At 33.8% G+C, this 24,090-nt stretch overlaps 1 protein-coding gene across 1 annotated transcript; it reads left to right on the top strand.

Annotated features, from left to right (window-relative positions):
* The first annotated feature begins 1,413 nt into the window (after positions 1-1,413).
* Positions 1,414-16,017, top strand: atp1b1b (ATPase Na+/K+ transporting subunit beta 1b). Its single transcript, XM_056462072.1, has 6 exons — positions 1,414-1,654; positions 4,938-5,066; positions 9,506-9,661; positions 11,693-11,877; positions 12,094-12,177; positions 13,302-16,017. Exons 1-6 carry the CDS (start codon positions 1,561-1,563, stop codon positions 13,560-13,562), a joined length of 909 nt encoding a protein of 302 aa, XP_056318047.1. The 5' UTR covers positions 1,414-1,560; the 3' UTR covers positions 13,563-16,017.
* Positions 16,018-24,090: the final 8,073 nt, after the last annotated feature.

Here is a 24,090-nt window from a genome sequence, read left to right as displayed (position 1 = left end):
CACACATAAACTACGGCATACTACAAACACTAATTTAGCTTATTCAGTTCGCCTGTAGCGCATGTCTTTGGACTGTGGAGGAAACTGGAGCACCCAGAGGAAACCCACGCTAACACTAGGAGAACATGCAAACTCCACACAGAAATACCAAGTGACCCAGCCGGGTCTTGAAGCAGTGACCTTCTTGCTGTGAGGCGATTGTTCTACCCACTGCACCACCATGACGCCTACATCAGTTTTCCACTCTTAGAATTTTATTAATTTCCATGTGGAGGAAAAAAAACTTTCACATGAAGATGGTTTTGTAACCCACAGTTCACATTTTCTTTATAATGTTGCTCTTTTTATTGCTTATTCTGTCAAGCTTTTTTTATTTTATTTCTAAATTCCTTTAACCTAATTCAAACCTTTTAATTGCTGCTTTAAGTAGAATCAAAATGACAACCTGCAGTTGAACAGTACACTCTCAGAAATAAAGGTACAGGAGCTGTCGCTGGGGCAGTACCTTTTCAAAAGATACATATTTGTACACAAAGAGTCCACAGTGGTACCTAAAGGATGCATATTAGTACCCAAATATACCTAAAAAGTACCTTTGAGGTACCATTATGGACCCTTCAGGTACAAATATGTACTTTTTGAAAAGGTACTGCCCCAGTGACAGCTCCTGTACCTTTATTTCTCAGAGTGTAGGTTAATTGCACTTTGTGCTCTATTTAGAAATTATTTAGTAAAGAAGAAACCGATGCAGAAACGACTTACAGTAATAGAATAAATGAAATAGAAAATGCTGTTAAACCAAGATGATGAAATCATTTTCATCTGTAAAGGCACACAGACATACGTTCATTTATTGCTTATTCTGTCAAGCTTTTTTATTATTTCTAAATGCCTTTAACCTAATTGAAACCTTTTAATTGCTGCCTTTTTAAGTAGAATCTAAATGACAGCCTGCAGTTGTACAGTAGGTTTATTACACTTTGTGTGCTATTTAGAAATTAATAAGTAAAGAAAAAAACGAAGCTAAAACGACTAACAGTAATAGAATAAATGAAATGGAAAATGCTGTTAAACCAAGATGATAAAATCTGTAAAGGTACGCAGACATATGTTCATCCATCTGTCTAAATATAACCTGAGAATCCTAAAAACAGCTTTTTTTCCCGCCGTCGGGCATCCTCGATCCTTCTCCCTGGTTCTACGGCTCTTGCGTCACGCGTTTTTACATCACTCTCTTCACCCTGTGCTGTTCTCGCAGAGGCTTTTACGTCTCTTTACGCAGCACTATTGTAAAGTGATTCCCACCCTGATTTCGCTAGCTGCACGACTTTTGTTACGTGTTAGGAGGCTCTGCTTTTGATTGGCGCCGGGCGGCGCTGGGCGGGACTCGGCCCCGCCGCTGGATATATTACGCGGGGCACCTTGGAGAGAGCCGGGTACGGCTCCATGTCACGGTGGGCTTAGTGCTCCGGGAAGGGGTGTAGTTTTACAAAGGAGGCAAGAAAGGACACACGAGGGAATTCGCTGCTTAAGTGGACAAACAAAACCTTACAGTACACAATGCCCGCTCAAAATAAAGACGACGGAGGATGGAAGAAGTTTGTATGGAATTCGGAGAAGAAGGAATTTCTGGGACGCACCGGCGGGAGTTGGGGTGAGTATAACGTATAGATGTAAAATCGCACGATTTCAGCACGTCGGACAGCGCAGTGATGCCTGTCACCGCCGTTTCTATAGCAGCGGGTACCCACAGTCTGCCAGTCTGGTCACGATGCAACCTGTATGATTTGACTTTGCAGCAAATGTCTCGCGGACTTTAATATGTCCACATACAAGATTCGCCTTGTCAACTGATGTGTTTTGTTCATTCAAAGCATTTCTGATCAAACGCGTATTTGTTGGCGTTTTGTCAGAGTCCCACCTGTTTCGTTGAACCCCCTCAGTGTTAATGTGTTCATGTGTTTTTCTTTCTAAATATAAAGATATATGAATAGTTAACGAATGCTGTGCGTGACTGCGATGCTGACGGAGGAGCAAAAGGTCAACAAAGGACAGCATCAGATTATTAAGCGGCTCGCTATTTTTGCAGTTCAATAAATCGAAATTACATTTTAAAAATCATTTTGGTGTATAAAAATCATCCACGAAGCATAAACGTTCATTGTAAAAGCTTTCTTTTGTAGAAAAGCTGGCTGTTTCATCTCCATACTTGACGTGAAATCAATCAGCGCGTCATTTAATTAGCACACTTGTCATTATTCACGTGAAACACGTTGAAAGGGTTAAAAATGCATCATTGTTCAAGGTGACTCAAGGTGAAAGGCCTAGTCTTTTGGGTCTGACGGATTCATCTAAGGTTGCACTGAATATTGACGTCATGTTTTAAGGCAGCAACAGTTCCTAGTAATTGATAAGCCAGCTGTTTCACCATGTACCTATCTGATGTGTAAACTTTACTCAGTCTAATTAAGTATTTAACCTGTTCATATAATCTCAAATTACCTTCAAGGATGAATCAAACCAATCACGTGTGGACATAAAATGTGTAAAATATCAAGTTTAAGAAGTTGCTAAGGGTGGCTGATCAAAATGAGTCATGTGTGAGCAAGGCAATACCTTCTAGATGAAGAAAAGGACAAAACCTAAAAGTCAGAACATCTCCTGGGATTGCAGGATCATCGGATCATTTAGTTCCAGCGTCCGTCTGACATTGCTTTATGCACCACTGGAAAGCACACAGACCTTTTGCCCTTGCCTAAGTGCGCATAATTGGAACTGTAATGATTTGTACAGTTGGCTCTAATTTGGCTATGCAATTTCTGAACTGGTAGTCCGTGAATTAGGGATAAAGGTAGCAAGACTGGATTGACTGGTCCTGGAGATAACTTCAGAAATGACCTTACTGCACTGCACTGCGCTGCCCCTACACATTGTTGATGTTTAAGACATTGATATTACTCATCATATCCTGTCATGCTGGCACCTCTATATTTTCTGGGGACAGACTGAGAAGACTTGTATTGCTTGATTGATTTTGTAAACATGCCTTGTATATGTATAAATACATTCTTATTAATAATGTCTTAAGTTCCAGTAAATATATATTGTTTACATTTTAACTGTAATTTCTTTTTTCGGAGGAAAGAATGCACTTTGTTTTAATCGCATGGGATTTTGCCAATTTTTTTGCACAAAAATATGGGTCAAAAATCAGTTCAAATGTAAAATCATCAAGAATCCAAAGCATATTTATTACAAAAAGGATTAAATGCATTAATCGAACATCTTTTTTCTACTTTTTGTGTTAAATTTTGTTATATTTCATAGAATGTCAATTACAAATATATGATCAAAAAACAAAATACTTGTTTTTAGCAAAAAAACTATCATCCTTAAATGCAGATTCATTCATTCATCGTTCATTTTCTTTTCGGCTTAGTCCCTTTATCAATCAGGGGTCGCCACAGCGGAATGAACCGCCAACTTATCCAGCATATGCGAAACATCCATACACACTCATACACTATGGACAATTTTAGCTTACCCATTTCACATATACCACATGTTTTTGGACTTGTGGAGGAAACCCACACAATCACGGGGAGAACATGCAAGCTCCACACAGAAATGCCAACTGACCCCGCCGAGGCTTGAACCAGCGACCTTTTTGCTGTGAGGCAATCGTGCTACCCACTACGCTACCGTGACGCCCATGCAGATTCATATTTAATAATAATTTCAGGTCCATTGAACAATTGGTTTTCTATGAGACATTATCGTATAATGGCATATTTATATATTTTTAAGTAAGTACATTACCGGAGTCAGTTTTTTTCCCATTATTCTTTTCATCAAGGCGGCATTTATTAAATGTGAAAATTTAATTAAATTATTTAAATAATATTAATTATATTAGAGTTTTTTTCTGAGTGATTTCTGAAGAATCCTGTGACTGAAGACTGGAGTAATAAAGCTGAAAATTCATCTTTAAAAGCACTAGAATAAGTGATTAAATTAAATTATAAACTACTTCAGAACAGTTATTTTGTAGTGCAATAACGTTTTACAATTTCTACTGTATTTTTGATTAAATTAATAAAGCCTTGGTGAGCAGGAGAAGCTTATTTTAAAACATTTGAAAATTCTACTAACCCCAAACTTTTGACCGGTAGTGTGTGTGTGTATATATATATATATATATATATATATATATATATATATATATATATATATATATATATATATATATATATATATATATATATATATATATATATATATATATATATATATATATATAGATTATTAAAAAGTATTTATATTCATTAAATCTTTATTAAATGCAGTAATGTAATATGACTTTTTTTGGTATTTTAACTCTTTAAGACACTTGCTTCAGTGCACTGAATTTTCAACAATCAATTTAAAGTATAAAATAATGAAAAACTAAAAGCATGTCTTTACCAAAACTTGTCATCATTAAATGGAGTCATTTTATAATGACTTTAATTCCAGCAAAACATGTTTGAATTGTATTCTTTACACCTTTAAAGTTATTTTAATTTGGCAACATTCTATTAAAATGGTCTCAAACTCTTGCTTAATAGTCTCTGGTAGTCTTGAACACCTTGATTAGTTGGATCAGCAGCGTTTGATTAGTGTTGGATTAAAACTGCGCAGAGCTGCGGCCCTCCAGGAATCCAGTTTGAGACATATGTTCTCTTACATTTACATTTTTAGATTTGAACTCTTTTCCCTCTAAGTAAATCCCATAATTTACTTTGCTGCAGATAATTCTAAACAATCAATTCGAGTATAAAATGATCAAAATCTAATAACATATCTACAACAAAAACTACAGAAACTTCAGAATTGCCAACTCAAAATGTGTCACTATCGTCCACAGATACTGAAATATTGTCTTTCTCTCTCCACAGCAAAAATCTTCCTCTTCTATCTCATCTTTTATGGCTGTCTGGCCGGGATCTTTATCGGCACCATTCAGATTCTCCTCCTCACCCTGAGTGATTACAAACCCACCTGGCAGGACAGAGTCGCTCCTCCAGGTAACAGCTCTACTGACGTCTCTTTTTATAGCTTTCGCAGAATTTATTGTGACTGTAAACTTGAAATAAGATCAGAAGGTTTGTGAAGCCCCAGGGGTTCATAATGCATCTGCATAACGGAATTATAACTGCATACTTTTTGTAATAAGGTGTAATTTTCTATTTATTATATTTACTGCTATTCAATTTTTTACTTAATTCACTGTTTATTCAGTTGATTTTATATAAAATATTTGAATTGACTTAGATAGAACAAAATGGAAAGTAAATGAAAATTAAATTAAACAAATAATAATTTTTTGGCAAATAGCTAAAATTAGCCCATGCAATAATAATAATAATAATAATAATAATAATAATAATAATAATAATAATAATAATAATAATAAAGATTTCAAACCTTTTTAAAAAACTTTTATTTCTTTCAAAGTAGTTTAATTTTAATTATAAAAAAAAAACACTTTAAGGTCAAAATTATTAGCCCCCTTTAGCTAATAATTACCCTAACCTGGCAAGTTAACCTAATTAACCTAGTTAAGCCTTTAAATGTCACTTTAAGCTGTATAAAAGTGTCTTGAAAACTATTTAGTCAAATATTATTTACTGGCATCATGACAAAGATAAAATAAATCAGTTTTTAGAAATGAGTTATTAAAATTTAAGTTTGATTATTTATTTAAATAAACGGGGGGGGGGGGGGGTAATAATTGTGAGTTTAACTGTATTTATTTATTTATTTATTTATTTATTTTAAACTACATAATGAAAATATTTAATTAATTTTCTTAATTAAAAAGACTGCAAAATATTTGAATTGACAAAACAAAACGACATTTTAAATACATGAAAATTAAACAAATCAACCTTTAAAAAATGAGTTGAGATTTCAAGACTTGTTTTTTTTAACTACATTATGTAAATATTTAATTAACTTCCTTAACTGAAAAGACTGCAAAATATTTGGATTGACAAAAACCAAACAAAATTTAAAACAAATGAAAATTAAATGAGTCAAACTTAGCACATAAGTTCAGATTTAAAGACTTGATGATATTTATTTTTAAAACTACATCATTAATATATTGAATTAATTTATACAACTGAAAATACTGAAAACTATTTGAATTGATGAAACAAAATAAAATGTGGAAAAAAATAAAAATTAATTGAGTCAAACAAAAATGAATGCAAAAATAATAAAAAAGAAAAAAATGTTTGAGATATCAAGACTTGATGAAATATATTTTGAAAGCAACATTATGAAAACAGTGAATTAATTTTCTTAATTGAAAAGACTGCTAAATATTTAAATTGACAAAACAAAACAAAATTTTAAATACATGAAAATTAAACAAATCGAACTTAAAAAAGAATTTAGCCCATGCAAAAATAATAAAAAGAAACTAATTAGTTGAGATTTTAAGACTTTTTAAAAAAACTACATTATGAAAATACTTAAATCATTTCCTTAAATAGAAAAGACTGCAAATTATTGAATTGTTTAAATTAAATAAATAAAAAATCAATTCAAAATAATAAAAATAAAAAATGAGTTCAGTCTTCAAGACTTTTTTTATACTACATTATGAAAATATTTAATTAATTTCCTTAATTGAAAAGACCACAAAGTAATTGAATTGAAAAATAGAACAACATTTAAAATAAATGAAAATTAAATGAATCAAACTTGCAGAACATGCAAAAGAAATAAAAAATAAAAATGTAATGTAATGTGTATATAGCGTATTTATTGTGTATGGCCATACACCCAAAGCGCTTCACAATCATGGGGGGGGTCTCTCCACACCACCACCAGTGTGCAGCATCCACTTGGATGATGCAACAGCAGCCACAGGACAACAGCGCCAGTGCGCTCACCACACAGCTATCGATGGAGTGGAGAGACCGTGATAGAGTCAATTTAGTGAATGGGGATGATTGGGAGGCCATGATTGGTACTCTTTACGAGAAGTGCCACAGAGAGTCAGGACCTTGGTTTAACATCTCATCCGAAAGGCTGCGCTCACTGACAGTATGGTGTCCCCTTCACTTTACTGGGGCATTAGGACTCACACAGAACGCAGGTTGAGCACCCCCTGCTGGCCAAACTAACACCACTTCCAACAGCAACCTATTTCCCATGCGGTCTCCCATCCAGGTACTGACCAGGCTCAGCCCTGCATAGCTTCAGTTGGTAACTCAAAAAATGAGTTGCGATTTCAAGACTGGATGAAATATTTTTTTAACTACATTATAATTTTTTTTAAATTAATTTTCTTAATTTAAAAGACTGCAAAATATTTGAATTGACAATCAGAACAACATTTTAAGTAACTGAAAATGAAACAAATCAAAGTTTAAAAAAAATTAGCCCATGCAAAAAATAATGAACAGAAAAAATTAGTTGAGATTTCAAGACTTGAAATTTTTTTATTCACATTTTAAAATATTTAATTAATTTCCTTAATTAAAAGGCAGCATAACATTTAGATTGCCTTTTTTCGGAGATAAAACTCATAAAAAGTCTGTGTAAGAAATGGTCAGGTCTTGATGTTCCTCTTGCTGTCACTGATGATGTTTCTCTCAGTTTAAAGTAAAGCTTGAAGGACTGAATCAATGTTCGGGGAACAGATCAAGGGCTAAGAGACTCTGGAATTGATCATCCATTAGTTTTACATCACAGCTGAAATGTTTCATGTTTTTTGAAAAAAAAGTCATACGAGATTAAGGGAAAACAGGCTGACAGATACAACGAACACATTTCCAACACATTAGTGCTCTTAAAGAGAAACTGATGATGTGAATTATCGTAAAAGACTGATCATTTCACACTTGTCTGCATTCACTTTAACATAGAAATGATGTCACTTTCCGATTTATTTACAACTCTGCGGGGACTAGGAACATTCAAGCTTAGTTATTTCATCTTGGCCAGAGGAGGAATATATTTTTAATTTTATTAGTAACACACTGAAATACCTGAAGATGTGCTTCATGATATAGATGTATTGTTAAAGCCTTTTGACAGAAATGTTAAGCTATTTTGTTTTATTTTATATGAATACTTACATTTATATACTGTATGTGTTTTCCCTAATGTATTTGAATTGACAAAATTGAACAAAATAAAACAAATATATTGACTGCTGGGAATAAAATAAAATAAAATAAAATAAAATAAAATAAAATAAAATAAAATAAAATAAAATAAAATAAAATAAAATAAAATAAAATAAAATAAAATTCAGTGAATTGATATTTTCAAAGACTTTCAAATTATTTCATTACATCTTGAAATAAGTCTTTTTAAAAGAGATTAATATAATGACATTTTAACTTTAATAGTAACACTTAAACTGAAATAACTGAAGATGTGCTTCAAGATATAGATGTATTGTTTAAACATTTTGACAGAAATGTTAAGCTATTTTGTTTTATATAAATGTGTTTAATTTTTCTCTTCAGTTGTTTTGTGTAATGTATTTAATGTAACTGACAAAATTGAACAAAAAAACCCATCTCGACTACTGGGAAGTAAATCTCAAAATAAAATAAAATAAAATAAAATAAAATAAAATAAAATAAAATAAAATAAAATAAAATAAATAAAATAAAATAAAATAAAATAAAATAAAATAAAATAAAATAAAATAAAATAAAATAAAATAAAATAAAATAAAATTCAGTTGAGATTTTCAGAGACTTTCAAATAATTTCAAAGGTTTTTTTGCTCTTTCCACTAAAGTATTTTATTTTAATCAGAGAGTTTTAAGTCTTTTTAAAACAGATTAAATAACATTTTTAAATGACTAAAAACAAACAGCTTAAACTTAACAAATAGAAAAAACTAAAATTGAAAACTACGAGATACTTAATTATGTAATAATGCTGATGAAAACTGAATTTTAACTTTCTTGAACTAATGTTTATATCATTAAATTATACACAAATAAAAAATAGAAAAGGTCCAGTTAATTTGTGAAGATTCATTATAAAATTTAATAATTTTTTTTATATAACTTATTATTTCATTAATTTGGTCTCTAATTCCTTTCTGTTTTGTTTCATTTATGTTTGCCCAACTAATGTGAATCATTTATATTGAATGGAGAGGATTATTTGGGGGACATTAAGAGGGAGGAACATTTTGAGGAGGTTAACAGCATGCAAACAAATATAAATCAGAAATTACTCAATATGAAAGGCACACTTTCTCACAATGAGTTTGATTCCTGATATCCCAAAGAAATGTGGAGACAAAGTCACAGATTCAGAAGGACTGGCCGAAGGTTTGAACACATACTGTGCAAGTCAAATGAATAAAGATTCAGTGGACAGAAATGATTTAATGTCTCTCCAGATGCAACAAAGTAAATAATCTGATTACAAATAAAGCCGAATTTGGTGTGTTTATAGTATGTTGATTTTTCTGTGCACAGGTCTCACTCATTTCCCACGTTCAGACAAGTCTGAGATTGCCATTAACCTGGATGACGAGATGTCGTTCCTGAACTACATCAAAACCATGAAAGAGTTTCTGACACCCTATGACCTGGAAAAACAGAGAGACCCCATGCAGTTCGACAACTGTGGAGGTACCATATCACAAATTTCTCTTTTCTCTCAGTCATTTCAATATTGATGTACTTTATGGTGACCATTTCTGTATTTCAGCTCTATTTTTGTGTCCTGACTTGCAAAAACCTCACTTATTTTAGTTTCACATACACTAGCTAGCATACAACACTTGCTAGTAGAAGTCTTTTGTTAGGTGAAAATAGCTCAATCATAACCGACGGTAACTCAGTGGTAACCAATTATATCACAGTGATTTGATGAACAAACTTCCCATCCGATCACATGAAAAAATGGAGATGAGAAAACCAAGATAAAACATGAATAGACATATGTTAAAAGAACAGTATAACTACCTGAAATGTCTCTAATAATTGCTGAATCAGTTTTTAAAATGCAAAACTTAAAAAAAAACAATTTGGTAACTTTATTTTATGTACAGTGGTCCCTCGCTATCACACGGTTCACTTTTCGTGGTCTCGCAGTTTTGCTGATTTTTTGACATGCTTTTTTTCTACAGCACATTGTGTTCTGCGTCCTGATTAGCACATTGTATTCTGCGTCCTGACTGGCTGTAAGCCATCATCGATCAATCTTCTCCGAATACGTTCAGCTTGCCGGATTTACATACAGTTGAAGTCAGAATTATTAGCCCCCCTTTGAATGTTCTTTTTTTAAATATTTCCCAAATGGTGATTAACAGAGCAAGGAAATTTTCACAGTATGTCTGATAATATTTTTTCTTCTAGAGAAAGTGTTATTTGTTTTATTTTAGCTAGAATAAAAGCAGTTTTACAATTTTTAAAAACCATTTTAAGGACAAAATTATTAGCCCCTTTAAGCTATATATTTTTTTCTGAGTCTACAGAACAAACCATCATTATACAATAACTTGCCTAATTACCCTAACCTGCCTAGTTAACCTAATTAACCTAGTTAAGCCTTTTAATATCACTATAAGCTGTATAGAAGTGTCTTAAAAAATATCTAGTCAAATACTATTTACTGTCATCATGGCAATGATAAAATAAATTAGTTATTAGAAATGAGTTATTAAAACTATTATGATTAGAAATGTGTTGAAAAAAAATCTGCTCTCCGTTAAACAGAAATTGGGGAAAAAATAAACAGGGGGGCTAATAATTCTGAATTTACCTGTAAATCGTCGATCACTAGCAGTGTGACTCTGAAGTGCTGGACTGTATGTTTGCAAGTTTTCTCCCCACAATGTCGACGAAACATTCTGCACCATCAAAGGCAGCTGGGGTATCACCCAAAAGGCAGAAGAAGATGTTTACCATCACACAAAAAGTTGAACTTCTGGACATGCTAATAGAAGGTTACGTGGAAGTTACGCGGCTGAAGTGCGACATTACGGAAAAAATAAACGAGGATCAAATGGTTTTGATCTTTGGTTTCAATCTATAATACTAGACTTATTTTTCTACGAAGGTTTGAACTTTGAGAGTGTTTAAACAAGAGAGAAAAGTGTTCCTGTCTGGAAAAGTATATAAAGTCTGTAGTGAAGGGCTTTACAGCCTCAAAACATCTATAATAATTGTAAAAATAAAGCTACTTTGTGGATTTCACCTATTGTGAGTTATTTTTAGAATGAAACTCCTGTAAATAACGAGAGACCACTGTAACACATTTACCTCATCAAGCTATTTAGCATAAGACAGTCAGTTGGCAAGAAAAAACTAATATGGAGAGGAGTGTTATGGAGTGGATAAACACTCAAAAAAATTATGTTTGCTGTTTGTTCAAACTGCTTATTAAAAATGAGCTGAAACAACACAATTCATGAGTTTTTTGAAGGACAACTTAATTGTTTTTGTTCAATCCAATTAAATTTGTAATAATTAGGGATGTGGCCACTTGATGCTTGCCGTTAAGTTTCATTTTCTTTGGTACAGTTTATGCTTTAAACTATGCCTTTAAATTTAGTTGAGTTTGATCCACCCATCACTGTTTCTGAACCTTTATTTCTAAGATTGTATGTAGATTAATATAAGTATTTTAATATCTTTTTATATATGATTTTTCCACAGAAACACCCACAGACTACAACAACAGAGGTGATCTGGAGAGTGACGTTGGAGTTAGGAAGGCCTGTCGATTTTCGAGGGAGTGGCTCGGACCCTGCTCTGGCCTGGAGGACACTTATTTTGGATTTAAGGAAGGGAAGCCCTGCCTGATTGCCAAACTCAACAGGATTGTGAACTTCAGACCTAAGGTTTGTTCATATCCTGCATGTATTGTTTTGGAACACTTTTTGGGTCCAAATATTAGACAACAGTCCTTTGAATATAAATTAAGTGAAGGTATGAATTGGCTAAAAGTTATTCATAATGTGGGTGATTATGTTTTGTTCGATTTTAGCTGACCCGATTAATGCAGTTACTGCATTATATTACTTTATTTTGTAAAGTCTTAATATTTTTTCTTTCAGCCACCAGTATCAAACGAAAGCATTCCGGAAGAGGCTCAGCACAAAGTCCAGCCCTATCTAATTCCCATCCACTGCACAAATAAGGTAAGTGATGCTTTCATCGAAACACAGGTTCAGTGAGAATACGTGCACAGTGCTACATGTTTGGAAAACCACACCTACATGTCTCAGCATATGTTTGCCTGCAATTTTGGTAAAACGAATGCTACGGGATGATATGACGCTGCTGACTTTAGTTCCTTTTCACACTATAGTCGGAAATATTTAAAGGGACACGTTATTGATGGATAAAGAGAACTGGAGAATTGGTTGTGCCCAACTGAGCCTGGTTTCTCTCAAGGTTTTCTCCTTCACTTTCGTCAATTGGTGAAGTTTGTTCCTCATCACTGTCGCCCCTGGCTTGCTTTGGAACTTGTGGAGCTGCGCATTATTGGATTTGCCCTTCAGTGTTTGGACTTTCAGCAGTGAAATTTAAATTACACTTAACTAGTGTTGTCACGATACTTAACTTCAGTACCTTTTGGTAATGAAATTTTAAAAACGTCAATTTCCTGCTAACATTGTTATTGGCTGTAAAGCTACACCGCTTTTCACCCCTCTTCACTGAGTGCAAACACAGATACAGGGACACTGGAGCATTTTAAAGCTGCAAAGATTAGCTGATCTGTTTATGAGTTTACATAGAAGCGATTCGCTGATGAATCGACTGGTCTTTGTGGCTTTAAAACACTCCAGTGCCCCTCTATCTTTGTTTGCACTCGGTGAAGAGCGGTGAACTGACGACCTTCTTGGCTAATCACAGTCATTTCTGTTGAGCACATGAACACAATGCCATTTTAGAAGTGTTTAGGAACACGCTCACATGTTAGTGGGAAATATGCATTTTTAAAATTTCAGATTGGTACTGAAATTCAGTATCGTCTATATTGTAAAAGCGCTATAAAAATAAAGATGAATTGAACTGAATTGAATAAAGCATTGTTTTTATGCGGTTGTTCCTGCAGGACCAAATAGATGCCACAAAAATAACGAATTAGTCTGTGATCTGTAAATGAACGCATTCGCCTTGCCTGCTCATGCACAAATAGATAGCTATTCAACATATTTCATGGTTTCCAAAAATGTAGCCCTGGGCACATATTCCCAACAAGACTAGGTTGGAATCCGCTTTGTAAAACAGTCACTAACTGGCATTACTCTCTCTGCAGAAAGAGGAGGATGCAGGTAAGCTGGGTGAGGTGAGGTACTACGGTATTGGTGGAGGCTTCCCTCTTCAGTATTACCCTTATTACGGCAAACTCCTGCACCCTCAGTACCTGCAGCCGCTGGTGGCCATTCAGTTCCTCAACATCACCCCCAATACGGACATCCGCATCGAGTGCAAAGTGTACGGGGAAAACATTTATTACCACGACAAGGACCGCTACCAGGGACGATTCGACGTTAAATTCAACATTAAGAAATCATGACCTCAGAACACAGTACCTCCATTCTCTCCCTACTGAAAGGCAAACTAAGGCCCCTCTTCTGACTTGAGATACAGAGAGAAGTTTCTCACCGGTCTTCCACAGCGTTTAACCGAGGAGATGTGTCTTTTGTTTTGTTTTTTCCTGAATGTACAAAGTGTCTCACGTCAGAAAGAGGGCTCAATTTAGTTCAGGAGAGATTAAGTCAAAACAAACAAATAATACAAAAAAAAGTCAATAAAACTATAAATATATATATATATATATATATATATATATATATATATATATATATATATATATATATATATATATACACACACACACACACACAGCGGGTAAAAAAAGTATTAAACACGTCACCTGTTTTTCTCAGAAAACAAATTTCTAAAGGTGCTTTTGACTTGAAATTTTTCTTTGATGTCAGTAATCTTACATTCAAAATAACCAAAACTAATTAATTTAGAAATGAAGTTATGTGTAATAAAATGAAACGAGACAGGGAAAATGTATTGAACACATGAAGAAGGGGAGGTGCAAAAATGCATGGAAAGACCAGACAGCAGCTCAAATATCTGGTTCTACATTCGAAATTGCTTATCTCCCCTTCTGTGTAGTATGTGAAAAACAGTATTGTTCGCTAAGTAGTACGTCCAAATTCATAGTTTTCCAAAAATTTCTACTATTTCCACCGAGATTTCAATGGATGCTATACTACAATGCCACGCGAGAGAATTCATGAATAGGAGTGAAGTCAAGTAACACAACTGATGCGAGTAGGTCATGTGATAATGACAAATGGCAGATGTAAAACATCTGAATCCCATTCATACTATACAGAACGAACTTTTCTAACAGTCGTGTGGTAAATTCACATACAAATGTAGTACCTACACCAAAAAAAGCCGATTTCTGACACAGCTACAGTTTTTAGAAAGCAACCCTGCCCCTCGTCAGTTTAAATTAATATTAGCTGCTTCAATCCCAACACCTACATTACCAGGGTGGAAATTTCAGCAAGACAATGATCCCAAACACAGACAAGCTGACTCTCAGTTGGTTTCAGAAAAGAAAATAAAGCTGCTACAATGGCCTAGACAATCACCTGACCTAAACCCAATACAAAAAAACAACTAAAGATCAGAGTTTATAGACGAGACCCACAGAACCATTAAGACTTTTACACCCTGTTAAAGTCTAAAAAAAATTAACAGCTGAGCAATTCATATAACTCCACTTTCCATACGAGAAGCGTCTTGAAGAAAGAGATGTCTTGCCAAAAAAGCCTTTAAAAAAGTATTAAATACATTTCAGAAGTTCGGTACCTTCTCCTTGTGTCATTACACATAACGTTGATTCTGAATTTTTTTTGCAAGTTTGAATTGTTTGGATTTTGACCAAAATCTGGGTCAATTTCACGTCAAAGCTCCTTTAGAAATATATTTACCAGGAAAAATCACATAGTATTCAATACTTATTTTACCCACTGTATATATACATTTAAAAAAACGCAAGTTTAAAAACAACACCATCATGTGGGACCGAACATTGTCTGTACTCTTTACTTCAAGCTTTTCTGCTCAGTCTAGGGTTAGAACGTAAATGCCCGGAGGATTAGCCATATAGCATAGGATATTTATTCTACTCACAATCTGTCCGCCATCAGAGGGGCATGTTGTTTTATTGTAAATTACATTTCCTCCACCGATGTAGCCCGCACTGTTTTGTCCCTCTTGTATTGTATTGCTGCCTCGTGTGATTTCCCTATATTTAGAAAGTGCACAGTAGTTGCATATGTAGGTTGTTTTGAGCCACGCCATGTGTGTGATTCAGCTTCATTTGTCAAACGTGCCTACATATATGTATAGTTACTTAATGGAAATACACTGGCCTCTTAACATTGCCTTTTGGGGGTATTGATGTTCTATCGCTGCATCTTTTAGGTGTATTAGGTGGGTTATAAACCTTTTTTTCCTTAAAATCACTACAATGTAGGGGGAAGATTGTACTTTGATTCGTTTTCACTGAATGTATGTGTTGCCTTTGGATTTATGGTGTCATTCGCATACCGAACAAACTGCTACTGTAGCTTTGTTTTTGTTTAACCACTTTATTTTCTTCCTCGCCTTGTCGTTCTTCGACTTCTTGAAGATGTCACACGGCGTGGTCGAATGTCCTAAAAGAATTCGGTATTCATTAAGTGGTGACCTTAAACGTTCTATTCTTGCACATGCTCATGTTCTGCAGAAACACGTCATGAATGTTAATAATGCCAAAGCCATTAAGATTATTCTAGATTCTCTCAGATTTAATGCAATACCCTGTCCATCGGGATGTTTCGTAGGTGTGCGCAATCAGTGTCAAACATCAGAAAATGTCAAGATTCACGAGTCCCACAGGCTCTCATGTCGAACTAAACTGGAAAAAAAGACTAACCAAAATAAAGCTGAGACTCTAATGTTGTGCTGTTTGTTTTATTATTTTGTTGGCTTACTTCAGATTTTACATTCTCCTTACATGACACAAAGAACAGAGCCATTTTTGCTAAGGCAGAAAGCCATTACACTGTAAAACCCAAAAAGTTAAGGAAACTCATATCATTTGAATAACCCGATTGCAACAAACCATTTAAGTTAAAAAAATAATCCTAATGAGTACTGTGAACTTAATCCATTTGAGAAAATAAGCAATTTGAGCACAGTAAAACCCAATAAATGAAGAGAACTCAAACCAACTGCAAAACCCAATAAGTTAAGGCAACTCAAACAGTTTGAGGAAACTGTTTAAGTTGAAAAACTAATATATATGAGTACTGTGAACTTGATCCATTTAAGTTGAAGTAATCAGGTATTTAATTAACCCATTACCTTCAACACTGAGTTCAAAACTCTTTTCAAATGAGTAGAATTAACTTTTAACATTAACATTCAATAAAGTTAACTGTTGGGTTTTACAGTGTAGCATAACTATTTATCGTCATTTCAGAATTCAAAAACATCTATTTTGTCATTTAGAGAATTTATGTTCATAAAATAACAAAATATAATATTTTTTAGATAAACACAATACCAATATCTTAACTTCAGAAAAGAACTCGATATTTGATCAAATAACCTTTGGAAGAAATGTCATCAGAACAAAACAAATATTTTACTCAAACCCATGTCTAGAAAATCCAGTACCTTCAGACAAAATGAACTACTACTTTTCAAGTAGTCTCTTGTTCAGCATATTAGGATGCATCACATTCAGCTTTGTCTAATTTTTGATTAAATAACTGCAGTCTTAATCCAATTTATTTTACTTTTCTTCAACACTCAAGAACAACTTAGCAACAAAAAACACTACAAAAATAAATAAGCTTTGGGATTCATATATATATATATATGCGCAATAAAGTATTTTTTCATGGCTATATATATATATATATATATATATATATATATTGCACAATTTGTTATAGTAGTTATGATGAGTGACATATATACTTTTCAGAAGGCACACAATGACGAGACATATTAGGTTAGATAGGTTAGATTTAGGTTATGATGTCAGGTGACCAAATTTCAATGTCTAGCCAGCATCTAAGGACAGCGTTATTTTGATGTCCAATAACGACGTGAAATGACATTGATATTTGGTTGATTTTAGGTTGATTTTAGGTTGTGTTGGAAAGTGACCAAAATCCAACGTCGAGTCAACATCATATTAACCTCAAATACTGACATTTATTCGTCAGGTATGGCAACCAAAATGTCTGATAGATGTCATAGTGGTGACGTCCACACAACGTCAAGCTGTAACATCATTAGACATTGATATTTGGTAGAGTTAACATGAACTAACAATGAACAACATTATTACAATTAACTAAAATTAATAGAGATGAAGAAACACTGTAATTAATGTATTGTTCATTGTTTGTTCATGTTAGTAAATTCATTACTTTACTGTAACGTGCTAATAACATTTAATATTTCATTTTTACAAATAATTTTTTTTGCAACCCATTCCTAGCAAATCTGAAGTAACATATTACAAATAATATCTATATTTTTTGCTAATAAGGTCAGTCAATTTTAGCAATCGTTGCATATTCCAGTGTTCCTCAACTGAAAACCAGTCATAAGTGTCAATTTTGGGAAATTAATACAGAGAAGTAGTTACAGTTAAATATTACAGTGATGGGAGTATAATTCCTAGTAATATTATCTTAGTAAACAGCTATTGTTCATTTTTCGTCAGTTTAATACTACAGAAGACTCAAGCTTTATATATCGCTTTTTTAATTTTTTTTAAAGGAAATGCTAACGGTTAAACCTGATTCAATTCATTATGCTAAGCGACCCCAGCAGAACAAGAAATCGGCTGAATCGATTAAAAAATGCTTCAAGTGAACTGTTTAAGCCTGTTTTAGCCTTTTTCAAAAAAAGGTGGAGTGTTCCTTTAAAAATTTGAATCATATTTGGCATACAAGAAAAATCAATCATTTCGCCTTCTACTCAGTGGGAACTGCATTTCATGGTATATGTACCTCTTGACGGCTAGAAAAGTACATTCTATACAATATGAATGGGAGTAATATGAATGGAAATTGGACGTACTACATCCACCATTTTGACAAGGACTGCAGACTGCCAGATTAACTTTTTTTTATTTTATTTTATTTTTTTTAATTTTTTAATTGCAATTTTAGAACACAGAACATACAAGGGCAATAACAACATTATATTGACATCCAAACAAATACAATATAAGAAGAACATAAAAAATAAATAAAAAGATACAATTATTCAAATAACAAAATTTAAGGCTTTAAAATAATTAACAGTTCTTTTTGCTATGGCATTTTTTGTTTCTTTTATCGTGCATAAGTAATGACCTATTTCTATTTTAAAGTGAGTAAAATCTGTTTTTTTCACTGCCCATTTACATTTATGAATAAAAAAAAATCCATATATAATGAGCAAATTAACAATATGCCAAATTATGAAGTCCACTGTATTCTCATAAAAAAAACATATTTTTCTTTAAATTCCAATGCAATATTCGCACTCTGCTTAATAAAAAAAAAAAAATCACACCAAAACAATTGTGTATAAATACAATCATAAAATAAATGAACAATACTCTCTTCTTTATCGTAACAGAAAGCGCATTTTAAATCAACATCTTTACAAAATGTTGCAATTACCTGTTTTACAGGATAATTCGATGAACAATTTTAAATGATACCTCTTTAATTTTATTTGTTATACAAAACATCTGGAAATCTTAAAAGTCTCATTCCAGTGAACATCTTGAAATTGTCTGCCAGATCAACTTGCCAGAGTAAAATATTGTGCCTGACATGAAAATCAAATACAGCGGTTAAAATAAGTGTTGAAGGCCAGTGCTTCCTAAACATAGACTTTATGTGGGCGGGCGGGCCGCCCAAGTATATTAACGGGCGCTCAAGTATATTAGGTGGTGACACATAAATAACCCTATTATTATTATTATCATTATTATTATTATTATCCTTTTACACTTTTTTGCATCTGTCCAAGAAAGACAAGAAATCTTGATCACCAGTGAAAAATCTTCTCTCGCTCTGCACGTTTCCTACTTCTGGTTCTGTGTGCGAGAACCATCAACACTCACACAGTCAATCATGTGCTCTGCAGACCCACAGAGAAGCGCCCATTGCACCAAAATGCATCCAACCGTAGTTTCTGAATCTCCTAAAATGTCCAGGATTCGGGTTTTACTTTCGCTTTCTAAAGTTGCCGTTATTTGTTTGCGTTTTTGCCTTACAGCTGACTGCGTGTGCACAGCCGCGAGAGAAACATTAAACATTAAATCATTTAATAAACGACTCAGATCAACTTTACTATATACTCTGAGAACAAAATATACCTGCTGCAAAATATTTGTACAGCATTAGAAATGGCTAATCAACTAATTTACCTTATTTAAATAATCTACACTTTTTATTCTTGTAATTATTATCATTTTTAGCAATAATGTCGATTTTTATTCTTTTTTTTCTGTTATTTATTTCTCATTTGCTTCATATTTTATTAATTTAATGATGTTAATATATTACATACTTTATACTAAAATGCTTTAGCAATATTGTAAATGTCATGCCAATAAAGCCGCATTAGAGAGAGAGAGAGCACCCATTACCTGTCAATGAGTGCACATGACTCCTTAATAGCATAAAAGTGAAATAGCAGATTTCTTTTATTTTAACTGCCTTTTTAAAATAACTTTAACCCATTGAAAAGAAAAGGTGTATAACAGTGTCATAATACATAAAAATATAGATAAAAAACACATTATTTTTTCGTTTGTCGCATGCAGTTGACTATTTATGTGCTGTGGGTAAAATGTGTTTTAATGCGGCTGCCACCACAAGTATATTTCAAACCTGTGGGAAGCACTAAACACATAACTATTTTTCTCAGGAAAAAATATTTCTAATATTTCTTCTATATATATATATATATATATATATATATATATATATATATATATATATATATATATATATATATATATATATATACAGTATATATATATATATATATATATATATATATATATATACAGTATATATATATATATATATATACATGTATAGAAGAATAGCATCTATAGTAATCCTTATTGAAGTGAATTAGGTTTAAACCACTATGCATGAATTAATATTTTGGCACTTTTACACACAATAATCCATGATTAGCACACACAACTAAAAACACTATTAAAAATAACATATTGTCAAAAGTTGAGACGCTCCAAAATTCCCGTATTCAGGGGAATACACGTCTTTATAAAGAAAGGCAAGCTCCCTGGGTCCCACGACCAAACCACAGACATATTCTATGCAATGACACAGACTGGCATCATGACTGCATAATGAAGTGATCATGTGATGACACCCCAACACGGTCATTTAGTGACATACCTGGCTAACAGTGGATATCTTAAATAAGCAACTGAATGCAAATGTCTACCACTGAACTTTAAAAAATTTTAGGTGTTGGAACACCTACGAATTGGACACGATTCCACCTGCTCTCTCATCGTATCACTGGCGGCTCTTTGATGGTGATTAACTAATGTGAGCCTTGATGAATTAAAAATGTGATTTTGCACCCAAGAGGATCTGAGTGAGCCAAACAGAGCCACCTGATCTCCTCAGATGTGTGATGTCAACGTGAGTAAAAATAATTGCTTCAGATCAGAATACCACGTGTGAGAGAGAAAACAGAGAGGAAGAGAGAATTTGCATGAAACAAAATCAAATGCATTGCTTATAGTAAGTCTGCATGAAATCAAAATGAGTACTTTTTGGCTTTTATTTTCAATGTAGTAAAGGTGCAATAGGTCTTCAAAAAACATTTTTGTTATGAAGATTAAAAGTCTCTTTACATCCTGATAGCAATCATTATATTATGCAGTTCAAATGTATTTATATGCAAGTCTGTGGAAGGGGCAGGACCAAGGAAAGCAACCCAGGCTCATTCTGAAAATGTGCCGCTATATACATTTCTGAGAGCGCCAAATATGTCCCAGAAGGAACGTTTTTTGCAGTTTTTGTTTTTTTGCTAATCCACCAGAGGCTGCTGCGTATGCTTTTTTAGGGTGCTTTCACACATGTAAGTCAATTCATTTGTTCCGAAACAGGGATTAAAATTGTTACAATGTTGCTCTTTGTTCTTGGTGTGGTTCGCTTTCACATGGCAAAGTTTCTGAATGGACCAAAAGAGCTAAAACAAGTCACATGTGAGTAAACTCTCCTCACATTGGTCAGAGTTTCACAGTTTATTTTGCAGAGTCCCGCTCAGCTGTCACGCTCCTTATTTTAATTTATGACGATGAGCAATAAGACAATATAAGCTAAAAGCTGCGCTTTCATTTTGAATGGTGACACACACAGACGTCGCCACTAAATATAGAGCAGAGGTAAGACTTTCTCATACATAGCAGTTGGCTTATGCACTATAGGCTTTACATATTGGAGAGAAATAACAGATAAACCAAGCCTGCTATTTGGTCAATTTTCCTAACGAATAAACAGCTCTCGTTAATAGTTAAGTATGCTTTCACCTTTGTATTTTACATGAAACATACATTTACCGGTAGCAATGACATACCGCCCTACTCATAATTCTCTCTTCATATAGCTGTATATATGCCTATGACATGTCCATAATACACTGTGATATAGACGAGCTTGGATCATTTTGCTTTCTCACTACAATTGATCCGCTCCAGAGTTCGTTTCAATCGAGCCGAGACCACCTCATTCACCTCAGACCGATTGTTTTGGCCCGGATCAGAGCGTGATTGCTGGTTTTACATATGCCAAACGAACCATGCTAACTAGGGAAACACGCCAGGTTCCGAAACAAAAGTCTAGGTGTGAAATCACCCTTAACCTCAAATTACTTTCGGAGTGCCATTCGTGCCTGCTCTTCTCAGCGAGGCCGCTGTCGATTGACTGACTGACAAACCGACCGATATCTCCACCCACCCCTTTCCCTAAACCCAACCGATAGAGTTTTAAAAAACCGATTGACCAGCAAAGTCTGTCCAATTAAAACGTTTGGTCCGAACATTACAATTGGCTGTCCTACCGGCCTGTCAAAATATGTGATTGCATACATCTGCGCACCAACATCAACAGCCTACCTTCCTTTTATTTTAAATGTGGTATTGCAATTATTAATTGTACTAAAGGTTTTCTCTGTGTTGAAGGTTGCATGATGTATTGTAGTGAAGTTGTCTAGTTCACATTCATGTGTTCAGGAGGCATGGCTTTGGATGGCAGGGAGGACAGGACATATGCTTTCAGTGCTATCTGGCTAATGTTAGCATTTTTCAAGATCTCCTATTGCACCTTTAAGTTTATAAGCTTGTACGTTTTAAAACAATGACCAAATTTAGAAGGCATTTGCATTCAAAACTTACAGGCCAGCACTGGACAGGCCATCCACCAACATTGATTTTGATGACATCACATTGAATTTTCTGTCTAATCAAACGCTCTCCAGAATCTGAAGCATCCTTTACACTAATAAATAATGAAACACCACTGAAATCAGTCACAATTACTAGTTTCTTTATAGTGGATAAATAATTCAGGCAAGGTTAATCTACAAATTGGTAACAGAAATTGGAAAGATATATTCCGATATATATAAAAGATATATTTAAAAAAACAATTCAAGGAATGCATTTGCTGGGACGGACAAAGAATAATTGTGCCAAGTAAAACTTCAATCAAAGACAACCAGTGGATCTGATCCTTGTTTCATGTGAACTGACCATCACTGCTGGAATGTGTGCCTGACCTTGTACTCTTGTGGCTAAAATGTGTTTTTTTTTTTGTGACTTTCTCTACACATACTGATACTTTTCACAAATATAGTACAGTTTGTGTCTCATGACTTTACTTTTAAAGCATTAATCTTTAAATAAATATAAGTTTATCATGACCAAGCGCAGATTTCGTGATTTGGGGGCCCATAGCAATTCCAACCATGGGCCCAAAAGTTCTAAAATGCACCTTTTGTACCAACCCAGGCTCATTCTAAAAACGTACCGCTATATACATTTCTGGAGAGTACCAAATATGTCTCAGGAGGGTTTTTTTTTTTGCAGTTTTTGTTTTTGCGAGTCCACCAGAGGCCACTGTGTATGCTTTTTGAGATCTCAAATTTCTCTTGCGAGTGCTATTCGCGACTGCTGTCGACTGATTGACTAACTGAATAACTGAGCAATTGACTGACTCACCCTCCTCCTTCCCTAAATCAAACCAATAGTGTTTTCAAAAGCACCGATTGACCTGCCTTGACCTGATTTATTCATTCTTTCATTTTCCTTTGGCTTAGTCCCTTATTTATCAGGGGTCACCACAACGGAATGAACCGTCAACTACACCAGCATATGTTTTACGCAGTGGATGCCCTTCCAGCTGCAACCCAGTACTGGGAATGTATAATTTATACTTTAGTTTATATAGGTATTTATAATTTATAGGTATTTATTTGGGGGCCCTCAGATTTCCTGGGGCCCTAAGTGGCCGCTTACATTGCTTACTGGTTAAATCCACCCCTGTCAATGACTACAAACATTTACTTTAATATTACTTTAATTAATAGTAAATCTGCTAACTGGAAAACGTTTTAGACATTCATTTACTAATTCCAATGCAATTTTTGAAGGCTGTCTTCTACTGAAAGGTATTATTTTAATGCAATCACTTTGATACTACACATTCCAATGCAGTTATGGAACTGTTCATGGTTAGGAAATTCTAAAACCACCAACTTCTGTATGTTCATTGTGAAGAACACTTAGAATCTGAGAATCATCTCATTGAGAATCTGAGCGTCATCTCATTGATTGGTTTATCTGATTGAAATGACCTCTTACATGCATTCAATTACTCCTCTCCCTTCCTGCTCTTTCTTTTATTTATTTAAGCATATGTCGTTAAGTTACTTTAGTGATTATCCATGTTGGGTCAAAATAC

The sequence above is a fragment of the Danio aesculapii genome, chromosome 1 (assembly GCF_903798145.1).
Source record: "Danio aesculapii chromosome 1, fDanAes4.1, whole genome shotgun sequence".
Taxonomy (NCBI): Eukaryota; Metazoa; Chordata; class Actinopteri; order Cypriniformes; family Danionidae; genus Danio; species Danio aesculapii.
The sequence above is the reverse complement of the archived record's forward strand: the minus strand, read 5'-3'. Positions and strand labels throughout refer to the sequence as shown.